We start from the raw sequence: 17,203 nt of genomic DNA on the forward strand, positions 1-17,203 counted from the left end.
CACATCAACTAAAGCAGCAGGAGGCCTACACACTCCAGCAACAAATACATGCACGTTTTCACTCATGGTCACATCTAAAACCAGGATTTCACATTTCTGGGGTACAGTGATATTAAGAGCACATGATGCTACAAAAGTAGATTTCCCATACATCGCCACCCCTCCACCTTTTCTCTGCCTATTACATCTAAAAATGCTGTAATTAGCTATGTCGATGTCCTTATCCACAATCGAATCGTTTAACCAAGTCTCTGAAAACAAGAATGTCTGTGTTTGTGTCATGCATCCAGATATCGATAGTCCATATTTAACATCATACTTCGCACAATTAAATGAAACAAACCCAGCCCTTTGCAAGACGTAAAAACAGCATGGCTGTCCATATTTACCCTAAATAGGTTGTTATAAACTTAATCATTAAGTCAGGAGATTTCAGAGGAATAGAAATTAGGTTATCAAAGCCCCGATGGGCCTGTGGCTGCATCTATTTGGTTGCGGTTTAAATCTCATTGAAATTAAGACAGGGATAATGTAGATTTCTTTGACTAGTCTTTAACATCAGAAACAGTTTGATGTGTGATGATGGTTGGGATAACCTGGGTAGAATGAGGGTTATATCCGTCAGTTTCTCAGAGCAGCCTTAAAATGGCCTTGCAATGTATAAGCCCTGAGACAGTTTGGGTGAATTCCATCCTCTTTGCAGAATATTTTCTCCTTCCAAAAAGTGTAAAAGTTAACAATAAAGACAACATTGACAGAGTTACAATAACTCTTTTGCCAGTAATTACTATTTTTTTAAGCTGCTAGTTGAGGACTTGTGAGGCATCCGTTTCTCAAACTAGACACTAATGTACTTGTCCTCTTGCTCAGTTGTGCACCGGGGCCGCCCACTCTTTCTATTCTGGTTAGAGCCATTTTGCGCTGTTCTGTGAAGGGAGTAGTACACAGCGTTGTACGAGATCTTCAGTTTCTTGGCAATTACTTGCATGGAATAGCTTTCATTTCTCAGAACAAGAATACTGACGAGTTTCATAAGAAAGGTCTTTGTTTCTTGCCATATTGAGCCTGTAATCAAATCAAATCAAATCAAATTTTATTAGTCACATACACATGGTTAGCAGATGTTAATGCGAGTGTAGCGAAATGCTTGTGCTTCTAGTTCCGACAATGCAGTAATAACCAACAAGTAATCTAACCTAACAATTCCACAACTACTACCTTATACACACACACAAGTGTAAAGGGATAAAGAATATGTACATAAAGATATATGAATGAGTGGTGGTACAGAACGGCATGGCAAGATGCAGTAGATGGTATAGAGTACGGTATATACATATGAGATGAGTACTGTAGGGTATGTAAACATAAAGTGGCATAGTTTAAAGTGGCTAGTGGTACATGTATTACATAAAGATGGCAAGATGCAGTAGATGATATAGAGTACAGTATATACATATGAGATGGGTAATGTAGGGTATGTAAACATTATATTAAGTGGCATTGTTTAAAGTGGCTAGTGGTACATTTTTACATAATTTCCATCAATTCCCATTTTTAAAGTGGCTGGAGTTGAGTCAGTATGTTGGCAGCGGCCGCTAAATGTTAGTGGTGGCTGTTTAACAGTCTGATGGCCTTGAGATAGAAGCTGTTTTTCAGTCTCTCGGTCCCTGCTTTGATGCACCTGTACTGACCTCGCCTTCTGGATGATAGCGGGGTGAACAGGCAGTGGCTTGGGTGGTTGTTGTCCTTGATGATCTTTATGGCCTTCCTGTGACATCGGGTGGTGTAGGTGTCCTGGAGGGCAGGTAGTTTGCCCCCGGTGGTGCGTTCTGCAGACCTCACTACCCTCTGGAGAGCCTTACGGTTGTGGGCGGAGCAGTTGCCGTACCAGGCGGTGATACAGCCCGACAGGATGCTCTCGATTGTGCATCTGTAGAAGTTTGTGAGTGCTTTTGGTGACAAGCCGAATTTCTTCAGCCTCCTGAGGTTGAAGAGGCGCTGCTGCGCCTTCTTCACAACGCTGTCTGTGTGGGTGGACCAATTCAGTTTGTCCGTGATGTGTACACCGAGGAACTTAAAACTTTCCACCTTCTCCACTACTGACCCGTCGATGTGGATAGGGGGGTGCTCCCTCTGCTGTTTCCTGAAGTCCACAATCATCTCCTTTGTTTTGTTGACGTTGAGTGTGAGGTTATTTTCCTGACACCACACTCCGAGGGCCCTCACCTCCTCCCTGTAGGCCGTCTCGTCGTTGTTGGTAATCAAGCCTACCACTGTAGTGTCATCCGCAAACTTGATGATTGAGTTGGAGGCGTGCATGGCCACGCAGTCGTGGGTGAACAGGGAGTACAGGAGAGGGCTCAGAACACACCCTTGTGGGGCCCCAGTGTTGAGGATCAGCGGGGTGGAGATGTTGTTACCTACCCTCACCACCTGGGGGCGGCCCGTCAGGAAGTCCAGGACCCAGTTGCACAGGGCGGGGTCGAGACCCAGGGTCTCGAGCTTGATGACGAGTTTGGAGGGTACTATGGTGTTAAATGCTGAGCTGTAATCGATGAACAGCATTCTCACATGGGTATTCCTCTTGTCCAGATGGGTTAGGGCAGTGTGCAGTGTGGTTGCGATTGCGTCGTCTGTGGACCTATTGGGTCGGTAAGCAAATTGGAGTGGGTCTAGGGTGTCCGGTAGGGTGGAGGTGATATGGTCCTTGACTAGTCTCTCAAAGCACTTCATGATGACGGAAGTGAGTGCTACGGGGCGGTAGTCGTTTAGCTCAGTTACCTTAGCTTTCTTGGGAACAGGAACAATGGTGGCCCTCTTGAAGCATGTGGGAACAGCAGACTGGGATAAGGATTGATTGAATATGTCCGTAAACACACTAGCCAGCTGGTCTGCGCATGCTCTGAGGACGCGGCTGGGAATGCCGTCTGGGCCTGCAGCCTTGCGAGGGTTAACACGTTTAAATGTTTTACTCACCTCGGCTGCAGTGAAGGAGAGCCCGCAGGTTTTGGTAGGGGGCCGTGTCAGTGGCACTGTATTGTCCTCAAAGCGGGCAAAAAAGTTGTTTAGCCTGTCTGGGAGCAAGACATCCTGGTCCGCGACGGGGCTGGTTTTCTTTTTGTAATCCGTGATTGACTGTAGACCCTGCCACATACCTCTTGTGTCTGAGCTGTTGAATTGCGACTCGATTTTGTCTCTGTACTGGGACTTAGCCTGTTTGATTGCCTTGCGGAGAGAATAGCTACACTGTTTGTATTCGGTCATGCTTCCGGTCACCTTGCCCTGGTTAAAAGCAGTGGTTCGCGCTTTCAGTTTCACGCGAATGCTGCCGTCAATCCACGGTTTCTGGTTTGGGAATGTTTTAATCGTTGCTGTGGGTACGACATCGTCAATGCACTTCCTAATGAACTCGCTCACCGAATCAGCATATTCGTCAATATTGTTGTTGGACGCAATGCGGAACATATTCCAATCCGCGTGATCGAAGCAGTCTTGAAGCGTGGATTCAGATTGGTCGGACCAGCGTTGAACAGACCTGAGCGCGGGAGCTTGTTGTTTTAGTTTCTGTTTGTAGGCTGGAATCAACAAAATGGAGTCGTGGTCAGCTTTTCCGAAAGGGGGGCGGGGGAGGGCCTTATATGCGTCGCGGAAATTAGTATAACAATGATCTAGGGTTTTTCCAGCCCTGGTAGCACAATCGATATGCTGATAGAATTTAGGGAGTTTTGTTTTTAGATTAGCCTTGTTAAAATCCCCAGCTACGATGAATGCAGCCTCAGGGTGTGTGGTTTCCAGTTTACAAAGAGTCAGATAAAGTTCGTTCAGGGCCATCGATGTGTCTGCTTGGGGGGGAATATATACGGCTGTGATTATGATTGAAGAGAATTCCCTTGGTAGATAATGCGGTCGACATTTGATTGTGAGGAGTTCTAGATCAGGTGAACAGAATGACTTGAGTTCCTGTGTGTTGTTATGATGATCACACCACGTCTCGTTAATCATAAGGCATACCCCCCCGCCCCTCTTCTTACCAGAAAGATGTTTGTTTCTGTCGGCGCGATGCATGAAGAAACCAGCTGATCCAACCAGCTGCATAATCGAACCCACAATTGCTGATGCTCCAGATACTCTAGTATCTAGTCTAAAGAAGGGCAGTTTTATTGCTTCTTTTATCAGACCAACAGTTTTCAGCTGTGATAACTGCAAAAGGGTATTCTAATGATCAATTAGCTTGTTAAAATGATTAACTTGGATTAGCTAAAAACGTGCCATTGGAACACAGGAGTGATGGTTGTTGATAATGGTCTCTGTACTCCTATGTAGACAAAATTAACAATATCTACACTATGATAAATTTGGTGTTATTTAATGGACAAAAATGTGCTTTCTTTTTTTTTTTAAGGACATTTCTAAGTGACCCCAAACTTTTGAACGGTAGTGTACATTATCAAGCATTTCACACGTTATCCAGATACTTACTGTTAGGTGGTCTACAGCAGCTTCCCACCAGAATAGGCTTTAGGTAAGATAGATAAACATGCAGCCATATTACGTCAACATCATTACAAGAAGGTGGTTCTCAATATAAACAGCCACACCTCCACCTTTGACATTTCTGTATGTTCTGATGATCTTATGACCATGTATTGCTACCACTGTATCAAAGGTACTATCCAAGTTACTTTCAGAGAGTGTCCGAAAATATCATCTGTTAAGCTACAGTGGTATACGTGTGATATTTTTTACACTTTTCTGGGATGCTTGAATGTTTTCCTTGCTTTACTGGGAAGCTTAGCAGAGGTAGAGATGCTTGGGTTATTTATGTTAGTGCAGGGTGATCTGCACACTGGACTTCCTGCTTGGGCACACCACCCCAGTGCTAACAGTATAACTTAGCTTCATGGGCATATGACTACTGCATACAACAGCTGTAGGGTCAGCAGAGAAATTCAGGGCAGTAAGAGGGACATAAATGAGGTTGCTTACATTGTGTCTTCCAACGCCCCTGGGATAATGTGCATTTGCTGAAGCATTATGACAACTCAGCGACACAATGCTAGGGATTAGATGAGCTGGGCTTGGGTCATTGATGAGTCTTTGTCTCAACGCAGCCTTATAATGCCGAGAAAGGATCAAGGAACGCAAATGATTTGGGTGGATCCCAGTGTTTTGAATGAAGTACAGTGAGGGAATTTTAGAGCAGATGTTGCTCAACTGTAGCATACCTGTGTTTAGTTTACATAAAAGCAAATGTGTTGCCTCGTAGTGTGCCCTGTTGAGTTATGGCCACCTGAGACAAAAGCGATCATTTGCACAATCATCCTCATAAGATATTAGGTGGTGTTTGTCTTACCGTAACGGTACACTACGCTATTATATTCAGTTCTGTTACAGATGTAGGATCTTCATTTGGAAACACTGTTGTTTCTGAAAAATGTCCTGCGCTGCAGGAAATGCAGATGAGTGTCGTGAGTTACATTCATTCACAGAAAACCTGCACTAACACATGGTTATATAAACAGTATTGCACTTTTCATTTTCACGTAACCAAATTCTGGCCAGCTAATAGCCTAACCACCGATCAAGCAACATTAGGAACTAAACGTTCAAATCCTGATGTTGCAAGACTATTTGGCTGCGATAATACTGGTCAAATTAACATCCTACATCTGTATATAGAATACTATAATTATGTGATCTTGCAGACATTGATCCAAATCTGATCTAACTTTACTAAACGAGCACCATTAACCAGAGTCGCCTGTTCTCTGAGCAGCCGAACACGTCAAGAGGCGTAAAGTAGAGAATCTCGCACGAGCACAAACTTCGGACCTTCAGCTGTTGGGAAAAGAGATCCAGAAGTTGGATCCGCAGGAACTCCATAGAAACAAACAGTGACTCATCAATAAATGTTATTTTGGGGGTAAAAATATATTCCTTCCTAACCCCCTAAAGGGATTCAGTAGAAGCAGAATAGTTATCAACTTAAGCATTTAGTGCATACAGATCAGCAACCATGTATATTGGGTCAAATAGGGGGTGATCCAAATCTATGCAGTCGGCAAACAGCATTGTACGACTATAAGACAACCATAACTAGTGATGAAATAGAATTCCAAGTTCCCTATAGTCTTTATTGTTTTCGTAATGTGGAATCAAAATTAAGATTAACACAAAAATTGAAGTTAAATTACCTGAGCGAAGCCCAACCATGATCTCTTCTCCATCCGATTCCTGAAGCATGATGTGGAATTATACACATGGCCCTGGAATACACACACACTGATCCAATGTTAGAGTGCAATCCCAAACGCACAGACAAATGTTCCCTTTCCAGATGATTCGATATGTACAGTGCATTCAAATACAAAGTATTCCGGCTCCTGTACTTTTCCCCCATTTTTTACGTTACATTCTTTTTTTTTCACCTTTATTTAACCAGGTAGGCTATTTGAGAACAAGTTCTCATTTAGAACTGCGACCTGGCCAAGATAAAGCAAAGCAGTGCGATACAAACACATAGAATAAACAAGCGTAGAGTCAATAATAAAATAAGGGGGAAAAGAGTCTATATACACAGTGTGTGCAAATGGCGTGAGGTGGTAAGGCAATAAATAAGCGATAGTAGCGAAGTAACTACAATTTTAAAAATTAACACTGGAGTGATAGATGTGCAGATGATGATGTGCAAGTAGAAATACTGGTGTGCAAGTAGAAATACTTGTGTAAAAGAGCAGAAAAGTAAATAAAAACAATATGGGGATGAGGTAGGTAGATTGGATGGGCTATTTACAGATGGGCTGTGTACAGCTGCAGCGATCGGTTAGCTGCTCAGATAGCTGATGTTTAAAGGTAGTGAGAAAGATACAAGTCTCCAACTTCAGTAATTTTTGCAATTCGTTCCAGTCACTGGCAGCAGAGAACTGGAAGGAAAGGCAGCCAAAGTAGGTGTTGGCTTTGGGGATGACCAGCGTGTGCTACGGGTGGGTGTTGTTATCGTAACCAGTGAGCTGATATAAGGCGGAGCTTTACCTAGCAAAGACTTATGACCTGGAGCCAGTGGGTCTGGTGACGAATATGTAGCGAGAGCCAGCCGACTAGAGCATACAGGTCGCAGTGGTGGGTGGTATATGGGGCTTTGGTGACAAAACGGATGGCACTGTGATATAATTTTGTCTATCACAGTATTATTCTAAAATGTATTAAATCGTTTTCCCCCCCCCCCATCAATCTACACACAATACCCCATATTGACAAAGCACAAACAATTTCAATTTGTAACTTTTTTTATGAAATAGTATTCAGACCCTTCGCTCAGTAAATTATTGAAGCATCTCTGCCAGCGATTACAGCCTCGAGTCTTCTTGCGTATGACGCTACAAGCTTGGCACACCTGTATTTTGGGGAGCTTCTCCCATTCTTCTCTGCAGATCCTCTCAAGCTCTGTCAGGTTGGATGGGGACCGTCGCTGCATAGCTATTTTCAGGTCTCTTCAGAGATGTTCGATCGGGTTCGAGCTCTGGCTGGGTCACTCAAGGACATTCAGAGACTTGTCCCGAAGCCACTCCTGCGTTGTCATTAAGGATCTCTGTACTTTGCTCCATTCATCGTTCCCTCAATCATGACTAGTCTCCCAGTACCTGCCGCTGAAAAACATCCCCACAGCATGATGCTGCCACCAACATGTTTCACCGTAAGGATGGTGCCAGGTTTCCTCCAGAAGTGACGCTTGGCATTCAGGCCAAAGAGTTCAATCTTGGTTTCATCAGACCAGAGAGTCTTGTTTGTCATGGTCTGAGAGTCCTTTAGGTGCCTTTTGGCAAACTCCAAGCGGGCTGTCATGTGCCTTTTACTGAGGAGTGGATTCCATCTGGCCACTTCAATAAAGGCCTGATTGGTAGAGTGCTGCAAAGATGGTTGTCATGGAAGGTTCTCCCATCTCCGAGCTCTGTCAGAGGGACCATCGGGTTCTGGGGCCAGATCAAGAGCGGGTGGGGCCAGCTCAAGAGCAGGTGGACCCCGTAAAAACACTACACTCATGGAAATGCTTATACTTTGAACATGAACAACCGCTCAAATCGACAATAAATTGCAATTGACTTTTTTTGTATTACTTTCAACCCTTTTTCTCCCCAATTTCATGGTATCCAATTGGTAGTTACAGTCTTGGAACCCCTGACCGAATCACAGTGACAAGCAGGAACACCAATAGCCAAAACAAACCGACTACACCAAAGTCTAGAACTGAACGGTAAAGGAGGTTACCAATGCCATATTTCTGCTCATTGATTAATGAGTAGCTTTAAGACCGCAGGACATTATTGATTAACATGCATACACATATATACACACACAAATAATATATACACACACACACATACAGTTGAAGTCGGAGGTTTACATACACTTACGTTGGAGTCATTAAAACTCATTTTTCAACCACTCCACAAATGTCTTGTTAACAAACTATAGTTTTGGAAAGTCGGTTAGGACATCTACTTTGTGCATGACAAGTCATTTTTCCAACAATTGTTTACAGACAGATAATTTCACTGTATCACAATTCCAGTGGGTCAGAAGTTTACATACACTAAGTTGACTGTGCCTTTAAACAGCTTGGAAAATTACAGAAAATTATGTCATGGCTTTAGAAGCTTCTGATAGGCTCATTGACATCATGTTAGTTAATTGGCGGTGTACCTGTGGATGTATTTCAAGGCCTACCTTCAAACGCAGTGCCTCTTTGCTTGACATCATGTGTATCTTGCTCATGGATTAGTTGTATTGACTGCTATATGAGTGTAATAAATCACACTTGAAAAAAGTACTCTCTCAAGTAGACACCCACACGTCATCCCCACCCTACCTACCCTGACGGTGCCATTGTAGCCGGAGCCCACTTTGTAGAGGCCGTCCTTGCAGAGCAGGTAGAGGAAAGAGCCGTCGGTCTGCAGCAGGCAGCGCTCATCCTCATTGACGGTCACCTCCTTCACTACCCACTTGTTCATCAGTGCCGCCCGCTTGATGCCGTTGCCGAACCAATCTTGGATCTGGATCTTGCCCACCAACACGGCCTGCACGCTCCTCTGTAGCGCGTTCAGAATGGTCGGCACCTGGGACGAAGGTGAGGGAAGAATAAAGATTAAGAATGAAGAATTAATGGAAATTAGCTATTAGAGAAAATGAAAGGACCGTTTTGGCTGGACCGTGTGGAGTGTTTTGTAGAAAGGTCTGGTTTGAACTCAGGGCTCCAGAGTGCGACCATTTTAGGGCTGTCCCCCCAAAGAATTTAATCTTGGTAGACCAAGAGTCGTCTGTTCTTTCGACCAATCGATTGGTCTGCATTTTTAAACGTGTATTTTTCCTTATATTCACACATCCTATGTGTTTTAATCAATTCAACTAAACTCAGCAAAAAAAGAAAGTTCCACAGACTTGTGACTAACAGAAATGGAATAATGTGTCCCTAAACAAACGGGAGGGTCAAAACCAAAAGTAACAGTCAGCATCTGGTGTGGCCACCAGCTGCATTAAGTATTGCAGTGCTCCTCCTCCTCATGGACTGCACCATATTTGCCAGTTCTTACTGTGAGATGTTACCCCACTCTTCCACCAAGGCCCCTGCAAGTTCCCGGACATTTCTGGGAGGAATGGCCCTAGCCCTCACCCTCCAATCCAACAGGTCCCAGACGTGCTCAGGTGATTGCGACAAAGTCAGTAGAAAGGCCTCTTTAGTGTCCTAAGTTTTCATAAGTGACCTTAATTTCCTACCGTCTAAGCTGTTAGCGTCTTAACGACCGTTCCACAGGTGCATGTTCATTAATTGTTTATGGTTCATTGAACAAGCATGGGAAACCATCTTCAAACCCTTTACAATGAAGATCTGAAGTTACTTGGATTTTTACAAATTATCTTTGAAAGACATGGTTGAATAAGTTGAATTTGAATAAGTTACTTTTTTTTGCTGAGTTTATAATCACTGAGCTCGTCTGATGCTTTAAGCACACGGTTTGATTAAATATTTAAGACACACAAATGACTAGAGGGACTCCAACCAGAAATGTATTTGATTGTGCTGGGCCACTCAGACTTTGTGCGCTGTGTAAAAATAAATAAAGACAGCGAGTGACTGACTAGCACCCGTTGTCGCTCTCTCCTCCCTGCTGCAGCAACCACCACAGATCAAAGTGTTTATTCCTCTGTCCGTGTTGCTGAAGCTACAACATAATTACAGCCATTTAACTTATTTTCCACCCCTTATTTTACCAGGTAAGTTGACTGTGGACACATTCTCATTTACAGCAACGACCTGGGGAATAGTTACATGGGAGAGGAGGGTGGATGAACGATACAATTTTAAGCTGGGGATGATTAGGTGACCGTGATGGTATGAGGGACATATTTTGTAATTTAGCCAGGACACCGGGGTTAACACCTCTACTCTTACGATAAGTGCCATGGGATCTTTAGTGACCACAGAGAGTCCGGACACCCGTTTAACGTCCCATCGGAAAGACGGCACCCTACACAAGGCAATGTCCCCAATCACTGCCCTGGGGCATTGGGATATTTTAATTTTTAAAAATTGACCAGAGGAAAGGGTGCCTCCTACAACACCACTTGCCGCAGCATCTGATCTCCCATCCAGGGACTGACCAGGACCAACAAAGCTTAGCTTCAGAGGCAAGCCAGCAGGTGGATGCAGGGTGGTACGAAGCTGACTGAAAAGTTCTGTAACCAAAACCCTTAATTTGTTTAGGAAAAACATTCCATATTCCTTTTAACACTTGATTTCTTTAAATGTACAGTGGTTGTTCCTTTAAAGGTTGTGTCATACTGCAGCACAACTTGCGGCGTAATTGTATGGCATGTTAGCGTGGTTGGCGTCATATTTTACAGTCAGCAATTGTTGCCATTAATGCTAGTTTGACCATCAGAGGACATCTTTGAGAAGTTATTGAAATGACACAGAGCTGTAGGCATAAGAGTCCTGTTTACTGTAGCTGTTTTAGCTTAACTTACTTATTGGCATAAAGAACTACTACAATATACAGTAAGTATATCATTCAATGATTCATCTGTGCATGTCATCACACAGCATACAAATCATCCATGTCTTTAAATACAGTCAAGCATTTTAGTTAAAAAACGAAATAAAGGGAGCATTTAATTAAACAATGAATAAACCGCAACATCTCGGCCACAGCGATTGAATTCACAAATGCAGTCGACTGTTTTAAATATTGGCTGTACTAGAGACTAAAACTTTTGGTATTAATGTTCGTTAATATTATGGTGTTTCTATTCCAATAAAAACAAAAATGCATTTTACAGTAGCCTATGTAGGCCTCAGGGCTCTCTGTGTATTTTTAAGGGCCAGCCATGCTGCTCTGTTCGGAGCCAATAGCTATTTCCCAAGTCCCTTTTGTGGCACCTGACCACACTACTGAACAGTAGTCTAGGTGCAACAAAACTAGGGCCTGTAGGACCTGCCTTGTTGATAGTGTTGTTAATAAGGCAGAACAGCGCTTTATTATGGACAGACTTCTCCCCATCTTAGCTACTGTTGTATCAATATGTATTGACCATGACATTGACCTCAACTTGCTAAATTTCCACATTATTCATTACAAGATGTCGTTGAGGTTTAGGGTTTAGTGAATGAATGGTCCCAAATACAATGCTTTAGTTTTGGATATATATATATATATATATATATATATATATATATATATAAAATAAAATGTTTAATTTAACCCCTTTTTCGTTGTATTTAATTGGTAGTTACACACGTCCCAACTCTGAAACTCCAGTACGGACTCGTGAGAGGCGAAGGTCAAGAGCAGTGCGTCCTCAGAAACACAACCCAGCCAAGCCATACTGCTTCTTGACACAATGCCCACTTAACCTGTAAGCCAGGCACACAAATGTGTTGGAGGAAACACAGTACACCTGGCGACCGTGTCAGTGGTTTGGGCTTAGTGGGACTATCGTTTGTTTTCAACAGGACTATGACACAACACACCTCCAGGCTGTGTAAGGGCTATTTGATCAAGAAGTAGAGTGATGGAGTGCTGCATCAGATGACCTGGCCTCCACAATCCCCCGACCTCAACCAAATTGAGATGTTTGGGATGATTTGGACCGCAGAGTGAAGGAAAAGCAGCCAACAAGTGCTCAGCATATGTGAGAACTCCTTCAAGACTGTTGGGAAAGCATTCCAGGCTAAGCTGGTTGAGAGAATGCCAAGTGTGCAAAGCTGTCATCAAGGCAAATGGTGGTTATTTGAAGAATCTCAAATATAAACTACATTTTGATATGCTTAACACTTTTTTAGTTACTAAATGATTCCATATGTGTAATTTCATAGTTTTGATGCCTTCACTATTATTCTAAAATGTAGAAAATAGTAAAAAGAAAAGAAAAACACCTGAAGGAGTAGGTGTTCTAAAACTTTTGATCGGTAGTGTAGGTCGCCTAATCTATCTGGATGAGGAGGCGGGGTCGTACTTCTAGGATGCGTGTGTTGTCTCACCTATATGGGGTGCTATGGGGAGGTATAGTCTATGTCTAACCTGTGTGAGTTGGGTTGTACGTATAGGATGTGTGTTGTGTTAACTTAAAATGCATGGAGATGTATGGAGCAGGTCTAACCTGTGTCTAACCAAGTCTAACCTGAGTGGGGTTGTATAGGAAGTGTGTTGTGTCGTTTAGTGTTGTGTTGCGCCACGTTGACTCACCTGGATAGTTTGGCAGGTGTGACTGCCGTTGTAAGTGAGGATGGCGGAGACGGCCTGCAGGGTCTTGCCTGTGTCTCCCCAGGACACCACCAGGCTGAAGAGGCAGGCGCAGGACAGGGCGGTGAGGGCCTGCCCCATGGGGTCATTCATCCCTGTGCTGCGCACCGTTGTCTCCAGCAGCAGGTGGAACAGAGACTCTGTAGTGAGGAGACGGAGGGTTAGAAAAGGCTGTGTCTGCAATATGTGTGTGCATACCTGTGTCTGCACAAGTGCGTGCGAGTGGGTGTCTATTTAGTAGTAAAACATGGTATTTCCCATGTCCCCATGAGGACAAAAGCTATTTTTTAAGCTTATGGGATAGGGTTACAATTAGCATAAGGAGTTAGGTTTAGGGGTTGGGGTACGGATTATGTTTATGGAAAATAGTATTTTGATAGGAAATTAATTTTAGGCCCTCACGAGGATTGAAAAACATACCATGTGTTCGTAAATATAAGCCTTCTACAACCCTAAGGCCCACTAATAATACAAGTATTTCATAAAAATAACCTGCCTTTTTGCAGCAATCACTGATCTGGCTTTCCAGTCATTCTATGAAAATGCCACTTTTGTTACAAATGTAACCAGAACCATGCATAATAAACATCCACTAATAATGACCAAACTCTACTGTAACCAGAACCATGCATAATACACATCCACTAATAATGACCAAACTCTACTGTAACCAGAACCATGCATAATACACATCCACTAATAATGACCAAACTCTACTGTAACCAGAACCATGCATAATACACATCTACTAATAATGACCAAACTCTAGTGTAACCAGAACCATGCCTAATACACATCCACTAATAATGACCAAACTCTACTGTAACCAGAACCATGCCTAATACACATCCACTAATAATGACCAAACTCTACTGTAACCAGAACCATGCATAATACACATCCACTAATAATGACCAAACTCTACTGTAACCAGAACCATGCCTAATACACATCCACTAATAATGACCAAACTCTACTGTAACCAGAACCATGCCTAATACACATCCACTAATAATGACCAAACTCTACTGTAACCAGAACCATGCCTAATACACATCCACTAATAATGACCAAACTCTACTGTAACCAGAACCATGCCTAATACACATCCACTAATAATGACCAAACTCTACTGTAACCAGAACCATGCATAATACACATCTACTAATAATGACCAAACTCTACTGTAACCAGAACCATGCATAATACACATCCACTAATAATGACCAAACTCTACTGTACCCAGAACCATGCATAATACACATCTACTAATAATGACCAAACTCTACTGTACCCAGAACCATGCATAATACACATCCACTAATAATGACCAAACTCTACTGTAACCAGAACCATGCATAATACACATCCACTAATAATGACCAAACTCTACTGTAACCAGAACCATGCCTAATACACATCCACTAATAATGACCAAACTCTACTGTAACCAGAACCATGCATAATACACATCTACTAATAATGACCAAACTCTACTGTAACCAGAACCATGCATAATACACATCCACTAATAATGACCAAACTCTACTGTAACCAGAACCATGCATAATACACATCTACTAATAATGACCAAACTCTACTGTAACCAGAACCATGCATAATACACATCTACTAATAATGACCAAACTCTACTGTAACCAGAACCATGCATAATACACATCCACTAATAATGACCAAACTCTACTGTAACCAGAACCATGCATAATACACATCCACTAATAATGACCAAACTCTACTGTAACCAGAACCATGCATAATACACATCTACTAATAATGACCAAACTCTACTGTAACCAGAACCATGCATAATACACATCTACTAATAATGACCAAACTCTACTGTAACCAGAACCATGCATAATACACATCTACTAATAATGACCAAACTCTTTCAACAACTGAAAATAGAAAATTAACAAAGATCTCAAACTCTCTCTCAAGCACAAGCTCACATGCTAGTGAGTTGCCATTTAGTCTTCATATTTCAAGTCTTGGCAACTTGGCTCTATTAGCTAGATAACAAGGTAGAATAGTTGAACTGTTATGAACACAGGCTCATTAGCCGTTCTCAGCTGTTAGAAGTCTCGTACTGGCGTTAACAGACGATTGCAATACTTTTTTCGAGTTCCATCTCTCAGGTATTACATTCAACAAAGCAAACATTGAAATACCGTTATAGAATGTAAAGTAGAAAATCCAAACTGGTACGTGCGTCAATACCGGTATAAAGTAAAATACAGTTTTACCACCTAACCCTTGCATTAGGCTCCCGAGTGGCACAGCGGTCTAAGGCACTGCACCTCAATGCTAGAGGCATCACTACAGACACCCTGGTTCGAATCCAGGCTGTATCACAACCGGCTGTGATTGGGAGTCCCATAGTGCGGCGCACAATTGGCCCAGCCTCGTCCCGGGTTTGCCTAGGGTAGGCCGTCATTGCAAATAAGAATTTGTTCTTAACTGACTTTAAATGTTTTTAAATAAAAGCATGTGCATGAGTCTTCCCATGCATGTGTGCGCTAGTACTCACCCAGTACATCAGGAGGTTCGGTCTGGAAGCCCTCTGGCTGTTGTCCCTGCAGCATGTCCAGCAGGGCCTGTAGGCTGCGCAGGCACAGTGAGGGGTGGGAGAACAGTGTCTCCTTGATCAGCTCAAACACCCCACACAGACCAATGCCAATGATCTAGAGAGAAAACACAAACAATTATCAGATAACTGCTAATCTGCCTAACTAATTACAGCCCCGTAGCACTCACATCGGTAGCCATGCAGTGCTGTGAAAGGCTGGTCATGGCTCACATCAATAGCATCCTCAAAACCCACTCCAATTCGCATACCGCCCCAACAGATCCACAGATGATGCAATCTCTATTGCACTCCACACTGCCCTTTCCCACCTGGACAAAAGGAACACCTATGTGAGAATGCTATTCATTGACTACAGCTCAGCGTTTAACACCATAGTGCCCTCAAAGCTCATCACTAAGCTAAGGAACCTGGGACTAAACACCTCCCTCTGCAACTGGATTCTAGACTTCCGGATGGGCTGCCCCCAGGTGGTAAGGGTAGGTAAAACATCCGCCACGCTGATCCTCAACACGGGGGCCACTCAGGGGTGTGTGCTCAGTCCCCTCCTGTACTCCCTGTTCACTCATGACTGCACGGCCAGGCACAAATGCAACACCATCATTAAGTTTGCTGATGACAACAGTGATCTGATCACAGACAACGATGAGACAGCCTTTTGGGTGGAGGTCAGAGACCTGACCGTGTGGTGCAAGGACAACAACCTCTCCCTCAACGTGATCAAGACAAAGGCGATTGTGGACTACAGGAAAAGAAGGACAGAGCACGACCCCCATTCTCATCGACAGGGCTGTAGGGGAGCAGGTTGAGAGCTTCAAGTTCCTTGGTGTCCACATCACCAACAAACTACTTTGGTGCAAGCACACCAAGACAGTCATTAAGAGGGCACGAAAAAACATCTTCCCGCTCAGGAGACTGAAAAGATTTGGCATGGGTCCTCAGATCCTCAAAAGGTTCTACAGCTGCACCATCGAGAGCATCCTGACTGGTTGCATCACTGCCTGGTATGGCAACTGCTCGGCCTTTGACCGCAAGACACTACAGAGGGTAGAGCGTACGGCCCAGTACCTCACCGGGGCCAAGCTTCCTGCCATCCAGGACCTCTATACCAGGCGGTGTCAGAGGAAAGCCCTAAAAATTGTAAAAGACTCCAGCCACCCTAGTCATAGACTGTTCTCTCTGCTACCGCATGGCAAGCGGTACCGGAGCACCAAGTCTAGGTCCAAGAGGCTCCTAAAAAACTTCTACCCCCCAAGCCATAAGACTGAACAGCTAATCAAATGGTTACCCAGACTATTTGCATTGCCCCCCTCCCGCCTCTGGAATGCTGCTGCTACTCTGTTATTATCTATGTAGTGTCACTTTAATAACTCTACCTACATGTACATATTACCTCAACACCGGTGCCTCCGCACATTGACTCTGTACCGGTACCCCCTGCTCTTTAATTATCTGTTATTCTTATCTTACTTTTTTGTTTTAGGTATTTTTTTTAGCTGCAAAGGCCTACACCTGTTGTATTTGGCGCATGTGACAAATACAATTTGATTTGATTTTAGGCGTATGTCGCACGTCACTACTTCATAGGAGGCATTTGAACATAAAGGTGTTTTTTTTCAATCAATTCGTGTTTTGGCAGAAATGTCTTCTGGAACATGTGAACTTTCATGTGCCTTAACAACAAACTTGTATGCCATCTTTAAATACGAATACAACTGTTAAATTACGAGCCGAGTTGGTTCAGCCACCGAAAAAAGACAGGAACCTTCCCGCTAGCCATGATTGGCTGAGATAA

The 17,203-nt window shown here is 43.3% G+C and overlaps 1 protein-coding gene across 19 annotated transcripts in view; it reads right to left on the minus strand.

Moving 5' to 3' along the window:
• LOC139539159 (E3 ubiquitin-protein ligase MYCBP2-like) overlaps positions 1 to 17,203 on the minus strand; it is a 233,145-nt gene that overhangs the window by 187,866 nt on the left and 28,076 nt on the right. For all 19 annotated transcript variants that reach the window (XM_071342003.1, XM_071341989.1, XM_071341984.1 and 16 more), the window contains exons 4-7: positions 15,352 to 15,505; positions 12,744 to 12,940; positions 8,874 to 9,116; positions 6,198 to 6,269 (exon numbers count right to left, since the gene is read on the minus strand). In XM_071342003.1, the coding sequence (XP_071198104.1) occupies positions 6,198 to 6,269; positions 8,874 to 9,116; positions 12,744 to 12,940; positions 15,352 to 15,505 (666 nt within the window). The remainder of the gene's footprint in view (positions 1 to 6,197; positions 6,270 to 8,873; positions 9,117 to 12,743; positions 12,941 to 15,351; positions 15,506 to 17,203) is intronic.

This window comes from Salvelinus alpinus, chromosome 14 (genome assembly GCF_045679555.1).
Source record: "Salvelinus alpinus chromosome 14, SLU_Salpinus.1, whole genome shotgun sequence".
In the NCBI taxonomy this organism is placed as follows: domain Eukaryota; kingdom Metazoa; phylum Chordata; class Actinopteri; order Salmoniformes; family Salmonidae; genus Salvelinus; species Salvelinus alpinus.